We start from the raw sequence: 19,069 nt of genomic DNA on the forward strand, positions 1-19,069 counted from the left end.
AAGAATAGGATTAATACACTGTTATTTGCAGATGATCAAGTAATTAATCAAGATTAATTACTTGCTCATTAATTACTTGAGAGCTTGAAGGACAGGGTGGATGCCCTCGAAGGAACTAAATTGAGGGGCCCATCAAGCTCTCAGCTGCCCACATCAACGCCAGAGCTTGCACTTGGTCGTCGCGCAACACAGCGGCAACCCCCAAGGCAGAATGTACTGGTCCCAAAGGAACTAGTAGTTGTTGGTGACTCTATTGTCAGGAAAACGGGGAACATGCTTTGTAAAAAGGATAAGTGGAACAGGACCAGGGTATGTCTGCCAGGGGCAAAGGTTGATGACGTTGTAGAGCAGATATCATCTTTTAAGGGCACAAAAGGTGATATAGTTGTACACGTTGGCACTAATGATATCAAGAGTAGGAGACCGGCAGAATTGCTTAACAAGTACAGGTCACTGTTGAAAAAAAGCCGTGAAATAGGGTTGAATTTGAAAGTGTCTGCAATTCTGCCCAGACACGATAGGAGGGAGTATATGATGAGAGCCTTGTCGATTAATTCGGCCCTGGAAAGATTGTGCAAGGCTCAAGGGGTAGAATTTTTTTCAGCCTGGACTGTACTTGTTAACAGGAGAGATTGCTTCTACAGGGATGGGATACACTTAAATAGAAAGGGTGCAAGAATATTTCCTGATGCTATCGAGGCAGTGTTAGGTGGGTCGGAAAACTGCTAGCTTGGGGGGATACAAAGATGAATAGATTAACAGTAGCCACTGGCAGAGGTGAAAGAGATTCTTGCACTGCTTCTATTGGAATGAGCAGAAGCCTGAAAAACAAGATTCAGGATATTTCAGAGACTGCTGGGAGTCATTGCGGTACAAGTAAACACATGGGTTGTGTTAGGGTAGCTAAGAATAGAAATAGGTGCATGTATACTTGCGTGTACACCAATGCTAGGAGTTTAGTAAATAAATTTGATGAATTTGAGGTATTGCTCAAAACATCAAAGGCAGATATTGTTGGGATATCAGAGACTTGGTGTCACACAGATATAAGGAATGCAGAACTGGAATTTGGGGAGTACAACGTCTACAGAAAGGATAGACTGGATAGGAAGGGAGGAGGGGTTATGCTATTAGTTAAGAAATACATAAAATCCAAAGGAAGTGAAGCCAGTGGACATCGCTGGACAGTGCAGTGTCGAGTCACTTTCGTGTGACATAAGCATTGGGAGATCAAAATTGAGAGTAGGAGTGTGCTATAGGCCTAATGACTCTGATGAGTATAATAAGATACTGTACAGGGAAATTGAGTGGGCCAGTAAATCAGAGTCTTATAATGGGAGATTTTAATTTCCCAGATATTGACTGGAGTTTGGGGGCTAGTCACTCACACACTAGCAAGGCTTTTGTGGATTTATTGGATGATTGTTTTCTACATCAGCATGTTCGGGAGGAATACTCTTGATTTGATTATCAGCAGTGACTCTTCATGCATTAAGAATCTGCAGATAAATGAACCACTAGGTGGCAGTGATCACAGTGTGCTGAAGTGGGATTTACTCAAAGAGGTAACTACCATTAGGGGTAAAGGGAAGGGTTATTGCTTTCGTAAAGGCGACTACGATGGACTGAGACAGTATTTAAATTCTATATAGTGGGACCAACTGATGATGTTACCAACAGCAAATGCAAAATGGGAAGCATTCAAAGAACTTATCTTGGAAGCTACTAGGCTTTACATACCAACTAAGAAATATTGTTCAAGGTTTAGGCCTAAATGGATGTCAGATGAACTGATGAGGCATATGGCGGAGAAGAAACATGCATGGGATACATACAAATTAACACATGACACAGAAGCCTATGATAGATACAAGTTGATCTGTAACCAACTTACAAAGGAGGTTAGGCAGGCGAAGGCAGAGTACGAGAAATCTTTGGCAAGGGATGCAAAGAAAAACAGCAAAGAGTTCTTTACTTATGTAAACTCTAGAAGGAAGGGGATGAATCAGATTGGTCCACTTGATATCGATGGGTCAACTGTTGATGATCCTGCTCAGGTAGCAAACAAACTAAATGAATATTTTGCATCGACATTCACACATGAGGAGTTATTTAGCGAGGGGAAAGCCAGGGGTGTATTCAACTCTAGCAGTAAGCTAGAGAATCTTGTAATAACTGAGATTAAAGTGGAGGAGAAACTGTTGAAGATAAACACAAGAAAGGCACCTGGGTTGAATGGGATCTATCCAGTTATATTAAAGGAAGCAGCAAAGGAAGTAAGCAAACCCTTAGCCATAATTATAAGAGCTTCCTTGGACTCAGGGGAGGTACCCGCAGACTGGAGATGTGCAAATGTGACCCCAATTCACAAAGGAGGATCAAAGGCTGACACAAGCAATTATAGACCTGTGAGTTTAACTTCTGTTCCAGGAAAATTAATGGAGGCACTAGTTAAAGAAGCACTGCAGGATCATTTAGACAAGACTTCAGTTATAGCTCGGACACAGCATGGTTTTGTTAAGGGGAAGTCTTGTCGGACCAATTTGATTGGATACTATGATGCAGTCACAAAGGAACTGGATGCAGGGAATAACTTTGATATTATATACTTGGATCTTAGAAAGGCTTTTGATACTGTTGCACATGGAAGACTGCTTCACAAATTGGAGCAGTGTGACATTGGAGGCAAATTGCTGCTGTGGATAAAGGGGTGGCTGAGGGGGAGAAGACCGAGAGTGGTAATCAATGGACACTGCTCATCGTGGACTAATGTTATTAGTGGAGTCCCTCAGGGCTCAGTGTTGGGTCCATTATTGTTTTCTGTATTCATAAATGATATTGATGATGGTATATCAAGCTTAATGTCAAAGTTTGCAGACGATACAAAGGTAGGCAGGGTTGTCAAGGACACTGCTGTCACTATGCTGCTGCAACAGGATCTGGAAAGGTTGAGCAGATGGGCTGAGAGGTGGCAAATGAAGTTTAACATTGACAAATGTAAAGTACTACACATGGGAAACAGCAACCCCAGAGCAACGTATCAACTCTGGGGTACTACACTGACAGTGGTAGAGAATGAAAGGGACCTGGGGGTGGTTGTGCAGGCAGATATGAAGTTCTCTGAGCAGTGCAGACGGGCTGCAAGAGTAGCGCATGGTGTATTGTCAATGATATATAGGAATTTTTCTAGCAGGGATAAGGAGGTGATTATTCCCTTGTATAAGGCAATGGTCAGGCCACACCTAGAGTACTGTATACATGTCTGGAGGCCTCATTTCAAGAAGGTTGTAGAGCTGCTGGAACAAGTACAGAGAAGGGCAACAAGATTAGTGAATGGAACAAAGGGGTGCTCTTACGAAGAAAGGCTTAAGTTTTGCAAATTACAGTGTCTGGAGACTAGGCATCAGCGAGGTGATCTGATAGACGTGTATAAAGCATTGAATGGTTTGAGCATGCTCAATGCTGATGGGATTCTTCCTCTTGCTCAGAATAATCACCAGAGAGGGCATAAATTCAAATTGAGGAAAGACAGATGTAGGATAGATGTGTGGAAATTTGCCTTTAGCCAGCAAGTGGTTGGTTGGTGGAACATCCCTTGTCGTGGAAGTTGATAGCCTAAATAAGTTTAAGGCTCAGCTTGGCAGGTATTTTGAATGAACAGAGGGGCGAAGTGGTTTTGTTTTTTTTTTTTTTTTTTTTTTTTTGGCTGATGCTGCATAAGCTTGCTTTCTTGCATCAAATGCCTCTACTAATGCTAATGCTAATGCTAAAGATAGTGAAGATAATTTACAAAGAGCAGTATTAAATTAAACCAAATAACATAAGAATATAAAGTTAAAATATCAAAAATGAAAACTAGAACAATGGCTTTAAAGGGGAAAAATATGGTGAGAACAAAAATAGTTATAGACAATAAAATAGAACAAGTAAAACATTTTAAATATCTGGGATGTGATATAACATATGATGTTGAAAAAGATATGAACCAGAAACTGGTGATATTTCAAAATATATGTGGAACAATAAAAAGAACTCTGGCTAAGAAAACAAGGAAAGAAACACAATTGAAATTTTACAAAGTAATGGCAATACCAACACATTTTTACAGTTCTGAAACATGGATACCGAAACAAAGAGACATTAATAGAATACAAGCAGCAAAAATGAAATTTTTAAGTTATGTTAAAGGATGTACAAAATAAGATAAAATAGCAAACGTAAATATTAGAAAGGAATTAAAGATTTACTCAATTAATGAAAAAATTATAGAATATAGACAAAGATGGAAAGAACATGTAGAATGAATATAAGATAATATATACCCTAAATTAGCTTACAGAGCAAAAGAAAAAGAGACAGAAGAAGACGGAAGAAAAGATGGGCAGACCTCTTTGAGATCGGAACAGGCGAATCATCTAATCCATGAAGGAAGACAAGACAAGACAAGACAAAATTTAAATTAAAAGTTATACAAAAACAATAATTTCAAATCAATATTCACTTAGCAAAAAAGTTCACTTACCTGCTTTCAACATGTCTGGCTCCCACTAGCCTCCATTAATATTAGCAAGAGAAAATCCCATCAGCATTGAGCCTGCTCAAATGATTCAAGGCCATAAACATCGTCCCACAAGAACTAGTAGTTGTTGTCGGTGACTCAATTTCAGGGAAATGGGGAATATATTGTGAAAAATGGATAGGTAGAACAGGACGAGGGTATGTCTGCCAGGGGCAAAGGTTGATGAAGTTGTAAAGCACATATCATCTTTTAAGGGCACGAAAGGTGATATTGTTGTACAAGTTGGAACTAATGATATTAAGAGTAGGAGACCAGCGAAATTACGAAATGTTTAAAAAAAGCCGTGAGTCAGAGTTGAATTTGAAAGTGTCTGCAATTCTGCCCAAACACGAAACGTGGGAGTATATGATGAGACCTTGTCGATCAATTCGGCCCAGTAGAGATTGTGCAAGGTTCGATGGGTAGAATTTTTCTCAGCCTGATCTGTGCTTGTTAACATCAGAGGATGCTTGTACATTGAATATGATTCTTCCATTGCATCTATTGCAATGAGCAGCAGCCTGGAAAACAAGGTGTAGGGGATTTCGGAGACTGTTGGTAGTCATTGTGAACAAGTAAATACATGGGCTGTGATAGATTTGCTAAGAATAGGAACGGGTGCATGTATACTTGCATATACACCAATGCAAGGAGTCTGGTAAATAAATTTGATGAAATTGAAGTGTTAGTCAACACATCAAAGGCATACATTGTTGGGATATCAGAGACGTGGTGTCACACAAATATAAGGAATGCAGAAATGGATTTAGGCAAGTACAATATGTACAGGAAGGAAAGACAGGACGGAAAGGAGGAAGGGTCATGCTATTAGTTAAGAAACACATAAAATCCAAGGAAGTACAGCCAGTCAAAATGGCTAGACACAGCAGTGTGGAGTCAGTTTTGTGTGTTATAAGCACTGGGAAAGCAAAACTGAGAGTAGGAGTGTGTTATAGGCCTAATGACTCTGATGAGTATAATAAACCACTGTACAGAAATAGAGGCAGCCAGTAAATCAGAATGTATTATAATGGAGAGGGGGATTGTAATTTTCCAGATATTGACTAGAATTTGTGGGTTGGCCACTCACACATTAGCAAGGCTTTTGTGGATTTATTGGATGATTGTTTTCGATAGCAGCATAGTGTGGAGGCAAATAGAGGGAATAATACTCTTATCACTACTGATCTGATTATCAGTAGTGATTCTTCATGTATTAAGAATCTGCAAATAAAGGAACCACTAAGTGGCAGCAGTCACAGTATGCTGAAATGGGAGTTACTCAAAGAGGTAACTACCAACAGGGGTAAAGGTAAGGGTTTTTGCTTTTGTAAAGGTAACTACAATGGTCTGAGACAGTATTTAAATTCTATATGGTGTGGCCAACTGATGATGTTACCAATAGCAAATTCAAAATGGGAAGCATTCAAAGAATTAATCTTGGAAGCTATTAGGCTTTTCATACCAACAAAGAAATATTGTTCAAAGTTTAGGCCTAAATGGAGGTCGATGAACTAATGAGACATGTGGCAGAGAAGAAAAATGCAATGGGATAAAAAGGTAAAGTGCAGCCATTGTCAACCCACTGCAGGATGGAAGCCTCCTCAACGATTCATGCTGAGGGAAATGGACCATAATCTGCCATGCTGGTCCATTGCAGGTTGGCAGATTGACTGTATTCAGCAGTCAGGCGCTTGAACCCTGTCTACTCAAAGAGCTTGTGCTACTGCACTCCCGCTCCTGACCACTCAGTTACGAAGGCCTTGGGTACATATAAATTAACAGGTGACGCGGAATCCTATGATAGATATAAGCTGGGCTGTAAGTTACAGACTGTAACGAAGTCACAAAGGCAGTTAGGCAGGCAAAGGCAGATTACGAGAAATCTTTGACAAAGGATGCAAAGAAAAACAGCAAAGAGTTCTTTACTTGTGTAAACTCTAGAAGGAAGGGGATTAATCAGATTGGTCCACTTAATATCGATGGTTCAACTGTTAATAATCCTGATCAGGTAACTAACAAACTAAATCAGTATTTTGCATCTACATTCATACATGAGGAGTTATTCAGTGAGGGGAACACCAGAGGTGAATTAAACTCTGGGAGTGAGCTACATAATTTTCTAAAACTGAGAGCAAAGTAGAGGAGAAATTCTTGAAGATAAAGATAAGAAAGGCACCTGGGGTGGAGGGGATCTATCCGGATGGGATCTTTGCTGCCTACTTTTATATATAAAAGTAGGCAGCAAAGGAAGGAAGCAAACCCTTAGACATAATTATGAGAGCTTCCTTGGACTCCGTGGAGGTACCCATGGACTGGAGATGTGCAAATGTGACCCCAATTCAAAAAGCGGATCAAAGAGTGACACAAGTAATTATAGACCTGTTAGTTTAGCTTCTGTTCCAGGGAAATTAATGGAGGCACTTGTTAAAGAAGCAGTGCAGGATCATCTAGTCAAGAATTCAGTTACAGCTTGGACACAGCATGGATTTGTTAAGGGGAAGTCTTGTCTGAGCAATTTATTTGGATACTATGATGTGGTCACAAAGGAACTGGATGCAAAGAATAATTTTGATGTCATATATTTGGATCTTAGAAAGTCTTTTGATACTGTTGCACATAGAAGGCTGCTGTAGAAATTGGAGCAGTGTGGCATTGGAGGTAAATTGCTGCTATGGATAAAGGAATGGTTGAATGGGAGAAGACAGAGAGTGGTAATCAATGGATACTTTTATTAGTGGAGTCCCCCAGGCTTCAGTGTTGGGTTCATTGTTGTTTTGTCTATTTATCAATGATACTGATGATGGTGTATCGGGCTTACTGCCCAAGTCTGCAGACAATATGAAGATCAGTAGCGTTGTTAATGACACTAATGACAGTATGCTGCTGCAACAGGATCTAGAAAAGTTGAACAAATGGGCTGAGAGGTGGCAACTGGAGTTTAACATTGACAAATGTAAAGTACTCATATGTAGTACTTTACATTTGTCAGTAACCCCAAAAAAACATATCAAATTTGTGGTACTACATTGATTGTGGAGTAGAATGGAAAGGACCTATGGGTAATTGTTGTTGTTGTTATTTGGTTTTTAGGAGCATTAGCAACTAAGGCCATATTGCTCCGAGAATATGCGGTGGTCATTCCATGACCTTTCCGCATCCTCCGTATTTGGTGGTGACGGGCTCGAACCCCGGTCTAATCAAGAAGCGTGTGCTACACACTGCTGCTCCTTCCCACGTGGCTATGGAGGCGCCTTGGGGGTAATTGTGCAGGCAGATGTGAAGTTTCTGAGCAGTGTAGACCATCTGCAAAAGTACCTCATGGTGTCTTGTCAATGATATACTGGAATTTTTCTAGCAGGGATAAGGAGGTGATTATCCCCTCGTATAAGGCAATGGTCAGGCCACACCTCGAGGTGTGGTCTGAGGGAATGGTTGTGCGAAATTGTTTTTTTTTTTTTTTTGGCTGATGCTACATAAGGTCATATGCTTGCTTTCTTGCATCTTGCATCACATGCCTCTATTACTATTACTATAACCAAAAAAATAATGTTAAAAATTATAATGATACAAAAGTGGTGTATGCCAAAAATATGAAAAATTTTATATATTTTTTTTTATTTCTTTAATTATTAATTAAGATTTTTTTCACGGAACACTGGTGTTTTGCAGAAAACAGTTTGGGAAATGGTGGCTTAAATAAATTCAAGGAAGAACTGGACAGGTGAAATAGAAAGTTTTTTTTTTTTTTTTGACTGATACTATATAAGCTTGCATTCTTACATCATATGTCTCCACTAATACTAATGCTAACTATAGCTGTAACTGTTTTTACTCTTAGTTACCCTAAAACGGCCCATGTACTTGCTTGTTTATTTTTAGTTGTAATTTTTTAATTTAATTTGTTTAACTTATCAGAAAACAAAGGCTCTTTTGGTAAAATTTTATCCATTTTGTAATTTCCTACAGGAAAGATGAAAAATATTAGCCTCTGGAAATGGGAATAAGGAGAGAAAAAATTGTTTAAAAATGCTGCTATATATCTTTTAGCAGTTTAAGTTAGTTTAAATTCTCATAATTAAGTTGTGCATCACATTATAGTGCAAAGAGATCATCAACTTACCGTTCTTCTACATCTTGAATTGTCATTTGAAGTTTCTTTTTTTCTGCAATCAAATCTTGATTTCTTTCTTCTTCCTCATCTAGCCTTGCTTGTAAATCAGTTAATATATCTTCCAATTCTGCTTTTCTTGCTTGCAGTAACTGTCTCATTTCTTCTGCCTCTGCACATAGCTCAGTTTCAGCTTGTAGATGCTCTTCGACCTTACTTTTTTCTTCCGTAACCTAACAACACCAAAGATTAATCAAAATTTTTCTGAGTGCAAACCATTCCATGGGATGAATACTCAAAATTTATTAAAAGTTTGACACTGTTATTTAAATGCAGTTTCAAATGGTGCAAAAGTTTTTCCTTCTTCCAAAAAATAAATGATTGGTGAAATAAATTGCCATATGGCTGCTGATGATGATGATGTAAAAGCATCAGCTTGGATGTGTCCAAGCAATTTGGAGAAGACCAGTTAACTGCAAAATTTATTAAAAATTAAACACTACTGAAACAAAGTTGGAGGAGATTCATTACCTACTGAACTTTTCGTCGATAATAGCTGAAGTTTGATATAATATATCAACAAGAATACAACATTATCTGGTATATTAGACATGCCTTTTGTTAGGGAAGAGGTTTAAGTGTTTTTTTTATTATTATTATTGTTATTTTCATATCTAATTTTTATTTTGGGAACTCCTTAAGTCATTTAAATTTGTATATTAAAACATGGAGTCAGGTACCAAATTTTTAATAAATTTTTGATTTTTAATAAATACCAAATTTTTAATAAATTTGGTTCTTATTTATCTTTAATTAATTCCATTTTATGAGTAAATGAATTATATAAATGAATGATGGTCTTTATTATGCTCTAATGAGAAGTATAGAACTTAGTACATAATAGTAATAGTAATATTAATAGTAATAGTATTCATCTTATTGAAGAAGCCACAGGCTTTTTCTGCATTGGCCAAAAAAAAACAAAAAACAAGTAGATAATACTCATCATTGCAAGGTAACTTGGTCTTATGGTACAAGATAAAAAGAGCACACAGTATTTGAAATATAATGTGACATTCAAAAAAACTGATATAATGAACAGAAAAATTATAATACATACAGGAGATGTGACTATACCTTACAGGAGATGTTCAAGTCATTTGAATACAGGTTTTTTTTTTTTTTTTTTTTAATTTCTTTCTGCCAGAAAGAAATAAAAAATCATATATTTAAAATAATAAATATGTTTTAAAATAAAAGTTATTTTTTATTACTAATGTCAATGATGCATTGTGTGTTGGCAGGGAGTTAAGTTAGATAAGATACAGTGCTTGACTGTATCTTATCTGTAATTCTTTATATAATTAATACCTTCAAAATTAGTTTTATCAAAGAGTTTTGTCAAATTTACTATACTTTTGTAATTTGAAATGTCAAATTAGCATATGACACCATTATTTAAAATCATCACAGAGGAAAGAGAATATGTACTGTTTATTGTGTTATATGTGATATTACTGAAGTGTAAAGTAAAGGAAAAGGTAACTTTATTAAACACACTACAAAACAGAAGTTGGAGTGCAGGGCAAGCAGAAAATTAGCAAGTGGTCAAAATAATAAAATAATTTTTTTCTTGAGATCTCAGAAAAAAAAAAAATCATTCAAAAATAACTGTTTAAGACTTTATAAAAACTCCCCAAAATTAAAAAACTTGGCACCATGTTTTTCAAAACATCTTCCCAAGGGAGAACCCCAAGACCCTCTCTCTCTCTCTCTCTCTCTCTCTCTCTCTCTCTTAGGAGGACTTTAGCATTAGCATTAGTAGAGGCATACGATGCAAGAAAGCAAACTTATGTAGCGTCAGCCAAAAAAAAAAAAGCCTCCATTCATTCCAAATGCCTGTCCAGATCAGCCTTAAATTTATTTAGCCTATTAACTTTCACAACAAAAGATGGATGTCCATTCCACCAAACAATTACCCACTGGCAATAGGCAAATTTCCACACATCTATTCTACAACTGTCTTTCCTCAATTTTAAAGTGCCCCTTCAGGTTCTTAATTTAAGCAAGAGGAAGACTCCCATCAGCATTCAGCTTGCTTAACCCATTCAAGGCCTTATAAACCTCAATCAGATCACATCACAGGTGGCTACTCTCCAGGCAATGCAATTTGCAGAACCTAAGCCTTCCTTGGTAAGAGCATCCCTTTGTTCCCCTCACCAATCCTGTTGCCCTTCTTTGTACTCGTTCCAACAGCTCTACATTCTTCTTAAAATGAGGACTCCAGACCTGTACAAAGTAATCTAGGTGTGGCCTGACCACTGCTTTGTACAAGGGGATAATCACCTCCTTATCCCTGCTAGAAAAATTCCTGTATATCATTGACAAGACACCATGAGCTACTCTTGCAGACTGTCTGCACTGCTCAGAAACGTTCATATCTGCCTGCACAATTACCCTCAGATCCTTTTCATTCTCTACCACTGTCAGTGTAGTACCACAGAATTGATACATTACTCTGGGGGGTTACTGCTCCCCATACGTAGTACTTTACATTTGTCAATGTTAAACTTCAGTTTCCACTTCTCAGCCCATTTGCCCAACTTATCTAGATCCAGTTGGAATAGCATATTGTCTTTACTGTCATTAACAACCCTGCCAATCTTTGTATCATCTTCATACTGGGACATTAAACCAGATATACCTTCATCAACATCATTGATAAATATACAAAACAACAATGGGCCCAATGCCTATTGTTGTTTAGGAGTTCCCAAAGTGGAGTTCCCAAACCCTTGGGAACTCCACTAATAACATCTGTCCATGAAGAGCAGTGTCCATTGATTACCACTCTCTGTCGTCAACCATCCCCTTATCCACTGTAGCAACTTACCCTTAATGCCACACCTCTCCAATTTGTACAGCAGTCTTCCATGTGCAACAGTATCAAAAGCTTTCCTGAAATCCAAGCATATGATATCAAAATTATTTTTGACATTCAGTTCCTTTGTGACCGCATCATAGTATCCAATCAAATTGGTCAGACAAGACCTCTCTTTAACAAACCCATGCTGTGTAACTATTATTGCACAGTCTAGATGATCCTGCAATGCTTCTTTAACTAGTGATTCCATTATTTTCCCCAGAACACAATTTAAACTAACAGGTCTATAGTTACTTGTGATACCTTTTGAATCCCCTTTGTGAATTGGTGATACATTTGGACACCTCTAATATCAGGGGACCTCCCCTGAGTCCAAAGAAGCTCTCATAAGGGTTTCCTTACTTCCTTTGCTGCCTCCTTTAATATAACTGGATAGATTCTGTCCACCCCAGGTGCCTTTTTTATGTTTAACTTTAACAATTTCTCCTCCACTCTGCTCTCAGTTATTACAAAATCACTTAGCTCCCTGTTAGAGTTTGATAAATCTCTGGCACTCCCCTCATTGAATAACTCCTCATGTGTGAATGTAGATGCAAAATACGCATTCAGTTTATCGGCTACCTGAGCATGATCATCAATAGTCAACCCATCTATGTTGTCTAATCTGATTCATTCCTTTCCTTCTGAGTTTACATAAGTAAAGAACTTTTTTTTTTTTTTTTCTTTGCATTCTTTGCCAAAGATTTCTTGTAATCTACCTTTGCCTGCCTAAGCTCCTTTGTGATTTGATTACAGACTAGTTTATATCTGCTATAGGCTTCTGTGTCACCTTATACTTTATATGCATCCCATACATTTTTCTTCTCTGCCACAAGCCTCACTAATTCATCTGACATCCATTTAGGCCTAAACCTTGAAGAGTATTTCTTGGTTGGAATGAAAATGAGAGCTTCCTTGGACTCAGGGGAGGTACCCATAGACTGGAAATGTGCAAATGTGACCCCAATTCACAAAGGAGGATCAAAGGCTGACACAAGTAATTATAGACCTGTGAGCTTAACTTCTGTTCCAGGAAAATTAATGGAGGCACTGGTTAAAGAAGCACTGCAGGATCATTTAGACAAGACTTCAGTTACAGCTCGGACACAGCATGGTTTTGTTAAGGGGAAGTCTTGCCTGACCAATCCAATTTGATTGGATACTATGATGCAGTCACAAAAGAACTGGATGCAGGGAATAGCTTTGATATTATATACTTGGACCTTAGAAAGGCTTTTGATACTGTTGCACATAGAAGACTGCTACACAAATTGGAGCAGTGTGACATTGGAGGCAAATTGCTGCTATGGATAAAGGGGTGGTTGAGGGGGAGAAGACAGAGAGTGGTAATCAATGGACACTGCTCATCGTGGACTAATGTTATTAGTGGAGTCCCTCAGGGCTCAGTGTTGGGTCCATTATTGTTTTCTGTATTTATAAATGATATTGATGATGGTATATCAAGCTTAATGTCCAAGTTTGCAGATAATACAAAGGTTGGCAGGGTTGTCAAGGACACTACTGACACTATGCTGCTGCAACAGCATCTGGAAAGGTTGAGCAGATGGGCTGAGAGGTGGCAAATGAAGTTTAACATTGACAAATGTAAAGTACTACATATGGGAAACAGCAACCCCAGAGCAACGTATCAACTCTGTGGTACTACACTGACAGTGGTAGAGAATGAAAGGGACTTGGGAGTGGTTGTGCAGGCAGATATGAAGTTCTCTGAGCAGTGCAGACGGGCTGCAAGAGTAGCTCATAGAGTATTGTCAATGATATACAGGAATTTTTCCAGCAGGGATAAGAAGGTGATTATTCCATTGTATAAGGCAATGGTCAGGCCACACCTAGAGTACTGTATACAGGTCTGGAGGCCTCATTTCAAGAAGGATGTAGAGCTACTGGAACGAGTACAGAGAAGGGCAACAAGATTAGTGAATGGAACAAAGGGGTGCTCTTATGAAGAAAGGCTTAAGTTTTGCAAATTACAGTGTCTGGAGACTAGGCACCAGCGAGGTGATCTGATAGAGGTGTATAAAGCCTTGAATGGTTTAAGCATGCTCAATGCTGATGGGATTCTTCCTCTAGCTAAGAAAAATCACCTGAGAGGGCATAAATTCAAATTGAGGAAAGACAGATGTAGGATAGACGTGCGGAAATTTGCCTTTAGCCAGCGGGTGGTTGGTTGGTGGAACACACTTCCATCCCTTGTGGTGGAGGTTGATAGCCTAAATAAGTTTAAGGCTCAGCTGGACAGGTATTTTGAACGAACAGAGGGGTGAAGTGGAAGTGGGTTTTTTTTTTTTTTTTTTGGCTGATGCTGCATAAGCTTGCTTTCTTGCATCAAATGCCTCTACTAATGCTAATGCTAATGCTTCCTTTCTTGCATCATAATACTCTACTTATGCTAATGCCAAATAGTTGAAATAAAAAACATTAAATATGATGAATAAGTTTTAAGATGAAAATATATAGTTACAGTATCTGTGAAAATTGAAATTATTGGTATGCAGCTAAATAGGTTATACTGGCCACATCCATTAAATTTATAATTAACGTTCAGTTCAAGCATATGTTTATTTTTATTGCATATATTTTACAACAAAAAGATTACAGAATTTCAGTGAATTATTTTTTAATCATAAAAAAATGCATAAATTGTGATATAAATGCCTATTATTCTATATTTTTTCTTAAGAAAGAACCGAACCTAACCTAACCTAAAATCCTTCCCATTTCACCATCCATTCACTGCAAAAGTTTGTCTAGTTCAGCCTTGAATTTACTTAAGCTGTCAACTTCCACAATGACAGATGAAAGTTTGCTCCAGCAATCGACCACCTGCTGGCGAAAGGCAAATTTCAGTGCATCTATTCTACAACCATTTTTCATTAATTTGTATTTATGCCCTCTCAGGTGCGGAATCTGAGTAAGAGGAAGAACCCATCAGCACTGAGCTTATTCAAACCATTCAAGGCCATATACACCTCAATCATATCACCTTCCAGATGCCTAGTCTCCAGATACTGCAATTTGCAGAACTCAAGCCTTTCTTGCTAACAGCAACACTTTGTTCCATTCACCAATCTCATTGCCTTACCTGTACTTGTTCCAGCAGTACTACATCCTTACTAAAATGAAGCCTCCAGACCCGTATGCAGTACTCAAGGTATGGCCTAACCATTGTCTTATACAAGGAGATAATCACCTCCTTATCCCTGCAAGAAAAATTCCTATATATCATTGACAAGACCCCATGACACTCTTGCAGTCTGTCTGCACTGTCCAGAAAACTTCATATCTGACTGCGCAATTACCAGCAGGTCTTTTTCATTCTCTACTACCTGAGTGTAGTACCATACAGTTATTATGTTACTCTGGGGTTACTGCTATACATATGGAGTGCTTTGCATTTGTCAACGTTAAACTTCAGTTGCCACCTCTTATCTGCTCAACTTTTCTAGATACTGTTGCAGTAACGTACAATCTTTACTGTCATTAACAACCCTGCCAACCTTTATATTGCCTGCAAACGTGGACATTAAGCTTGATATACCTTCATCAATAAATACAGAAAACAACAATGGGTCAAACTTGGACTCTTGGGAAATTCTACTAATAACATTAGTCCATGAAGAGAAGTGTCCATTGATTACAACTCTTTGTCTTCTATCACTCAACCATCCTTTTATCCATTGTAGCAACTTGTCCTTAATGCCATACTGGTCCAACTTGTACAGTGGTCTTTCATGTGCAACAGTATAAAAAGCTTTTAAAATCCAAGTATGTGATATCAAAATTATTTTTTGCATCCAGTTCCTTTGTGACCACATCATAGTATCCAATTAAATTGGTCAGATAAGACTTCCTCTTAACAAACCCATGCTGCATTTGAAGTATAATTGCTGCCTTGTGTAGATGATCCCACATTACTTCTTTTACTAGTGACTCCATAATTTTCTCGAAAGCAAAAGTTAAACTAACAGGTCTGTAATTACTCATGTCACCTTTCAGTCCTCTATTGTGAATTGTAAAAACATTTGCACTCCTCCTTCCTGGGGACCTCCCCTGAGTCCAAAGATGGCCTAATAATCATGGCTAAGTGCCTGCTGCCTCCTTTAATATAACTGGCTAGACCCCATCAACCCCAGGTGCCTTCCTTGTGTTTAACTTCAGCAATTTCTCCTCCACTTTGCTCTCATTTATTACAAAATCATTTTGCACCCTGCCAGAGTTTGATAAACTTCTGCATTCCCCTTCCTGAATAACTCCTCATGTGTGAATGTAGATGCAAAATGCTCATTCAGTTTGTCAGCTCACTGACCAGAATCATCAATAATCGAACCAATCAAGTGGACCAATCTGATTCATTCCCTTCCTTCTAGAGTTTACATAAGTAAAGAAGTCTTTACTGTTTTCTTTGCATCCTTTACCAAAGATTACTCATAATCTGACTTCGCTTGCCTAATCTCCTTTGTGACTTGATTACAGACTAGCTTATATCTGCCATAGGCTTCTGTGTTGCCTGATAATTTATATGCATCCCATGCATTTTTCTTCTCTGCCCCAAGTCTCATTATTTCATCTGACATCTATTTCGGCCTAAACTTTGAACAGTATTTCTTATTTGAGACAAGAAGCCTAATTCCAAGATTAATTCCTTGAATTGTGCTTCCCATTTAGAATTTGCTGTTTAGAATCATCAGTTGGTCCAAAGGTATAGAATTTAAAAACTGTTTGAGACCACTGTTGTCACCTTTAAGAAAGCAAAATCCCTTCCCTTTACCTCTGATAGCAGTTACATCTTTGAGTAAATCCCACATCAGTACACTGTGATCACTGCCATCTAGTGGTTCGTTAATATTTATTCTTAATGCATGAATAATCACTGCTTATAATCTCAGAACATGAAAGGGCTCTCTGATCAGCTAATTTTGAATGCAGTGCTCCACTGGTGCTGAACAGTATCGGGTTGAACAACACAACCTTGATCCCCATTGTGACGTTGAGATCATTGGCTACTCATGTGACTACTGTCAGTGCTCATGGCTTAAAGCACTACATATATCCAATTGCAACAGTGTCTTGAACTGTAATAGGGGAGTATATATGCACCCAATTACGAAATCTGCCATTTTACAGTGTGATCTGCATTTATATGCAGAGCATGTATTTTTCTTCTCTGCAACGAGTCATTAGTTCATATGCCATCCATTTAGGCCTAAACCTTGAACAGTATTTCTTAGTTCGGAAAAAAAAGCCTAGTAGCTTCCAACATTACTTCCTTGAATGCTTCCCATTTAGAATTTGCTGTTGGTAACATCATCAGTTTATTCCATTGTATAGAATTTAAAAGCTGTTTCAGACCACTGTAGTCACCTTTATTAAAGCAAAAACCCTTCCCTTTACCTCTGATGGTAGCTACATCTTTAACTAAATTCCACATCACAACACTGTAATCACTGCCATCTAGTGGTCCCGTTATCTGCAGATTCTTAATGCATAAGAATCACTAATGACAATCAGATCCAGAGTATTATTCCCTCTGGTTGCCTCTTGAACATGCTGCTGTAGAAAACAATCATCCAATAAATCCAAAAATGCTTTGCTAGTGTGTGAGTGACCAACCCAGAAGTCCCAGTCAATATCTAGGAAGTTAAAATCCCCCATTATAAGACAATCTGATTTACTGGCCCACACTATTTCTCTGTACAGTTGTTCATTGTATTTATCACAGTCATTAGGCCTCACATCTGGTGAGTATGGGTTTGGCACACCCAGGATCCTGAGCTGGATATCATCATTCTTCTCTTTCTTGGTGATTCCCTTCTAGTTCTCTCTCTCTCTCTCTCTCTCTCTCTCTCTCTCTCTCTCTCTCTCTCTCAGGGTAATTCAGAATTTTTTTTTTTTTCTTTTTTTTTTTCTTTTTGTTGCCTGGTGCAGCATAAGCCTCAGGCTTCCTTGCACTATAAGGCTAACAATAATAATAATAATAATAATACACTGCAACTCTCAATTTTGCTTTCCCAGTGCTTGTCACACCAAAATGACTCAACATTGCACTGTCCACCTATGTCAGCTGGATGCACTTCCTTAGATTTTATGAGTTTCTTAACTAACAGCATAACCCCTCCTCCCTTGATATCCTGTCTATCCTTTCTTGGCGCCTCCATAGCCAGGTGGGCAGGAGCAGCAGTGCATAGCACACGCTTCTTGATTCGACCGGAGTTCGAGCCCATGACCATTGAATACGGAGGATGCGGAAAGGTCACGGAATGACCACCGCATATCCCCAGAGCAATATGGTCTTGGTTGCTAATGCTCCTAAAAACCAAATAACAACAACTATCCTTTCTGTACACATTGTGCTTCCCAAATTCCAATTCTTCATTCCTGATCTGTGTGACACCACATTTCTGATATCCTAACAATATCCGGCTTCAGTGTCTTCACCGGCTTCAGTGTCTTCACCAGCTTGCTGACCAGGCTAGCCAGGTGGGTAAAGTGCCTGCCTTGCAACCCAAAGGTTGCGGGTTCAAATCCCGCCTCAGGCTTGAATCACAGTAAAATGCAAAAACTTTGGGAGGTGCATTATGGCCACAGAAGCCGATGTACCAACAACTAACAAAAAAAAAAAACTTCACCAGCACCTCAAATTTAAGGTTTAACATGCCTTAAATATAGTGTAGTGTGTATTATGCACTTATGAAATCACCAAAAAACAATATTTGGTTCATAAATGAGGAATGGCAATTATATGGAGAGTGAATATAAAAGAAATAAAATAGGTATACAATAAAAATAAGTGCATTACCACTAAATAGCAGTTTACTCATACCTGTTTAAGTCTTTCACTAAGATCTTTTGAATCTTGCTCAGCTTTTTCCATCTTTTCCTTCACTTGTCTCAGCTCATCTTCTTTTGCATTCAGTTTCTCTTCTTGTTTTGTAACTTGAAGAAGAGGTTTTACCTATAAAACCACCATTATAAGAACATATTTTTAATTAGGCACAACAAATAAAATGCAATAAACTATTTTAAGTTCAGTGGCATATTTATTTATTAAAATTGCATGCTACTTCAGACAACTGTAGATTAATTTCTTCATTCTGCCTAACGTATATTTTTAAAAAATGTTGCAAAGGTTCAAAATTAGTAAAAAAATAGGCACTTTAACCTGCACATAATGTAACCTGCCTTTAAATTCTTAAATGATTAAAGATTATTCTCAGATATTTCAGAGTACTTCCTGTGCCACTTGTTCAGTGATTGCAAACACAGGAATAGGCAATTGTGATAAATTCATTACAAAGTTTAATCAAAAATTTAATCAAAGCTTTGATTACACATTTCATACTTTTATTCTTAATTTTAATACACTCTGTGACATTGAAATTGCAATATCCTGAACAAAAATGAATAAAGAGAGGATACTTAAAGTAATAATAGCCAAGAAGTTAAGAAACAATGATAA

At 38.0% G+C, this 19,069-nt stretch overlaps 1 protein-coding gene across 1 annotated transcript in view; it reads right to left on the minus strand.

Annotated features, from left to right (window-relative positions):
- The window catches only part of LOC150076628 (uncharacterized), a 1,101,557-nt gene that overhangs the window by 410,839 nt on the left and 671,649 nt on the right, over positions 1-19,069 (minus strand). The window contains exons 20-21 of the mRNA XM_090386980.1: positions 18,434-18,565; positions 8,682-8,902 (exon numbers count right to left, since the gene is read on the minus strand). Coding sequence (XP_090243106.1) covers positions 8,682-8,902; positions 18,434-18,565 — 353 coding nt within the window. The remainder of the gene's footprint in view (positions 1-8,681; positions 8,903-18,433; positions 18,566-19,069) is intronic.

The sequence above is a fragment of the Mastigoproctus giganteus genome, chromosome 12 (genome assembly GCF_048544385.1).
Source record: "Mastigoproctus giganteus isolate SK-2022 chromosome 12, ASM4854438v1, whole genome shotgun sequence".
NCBI classification, from domain to species: Eukaryota; Metazoa; Arthropoda; class Arachnida; order Uropygi; family Thelyphonidae; genus Mastigoproctus; species Mastigoproctus giganteus.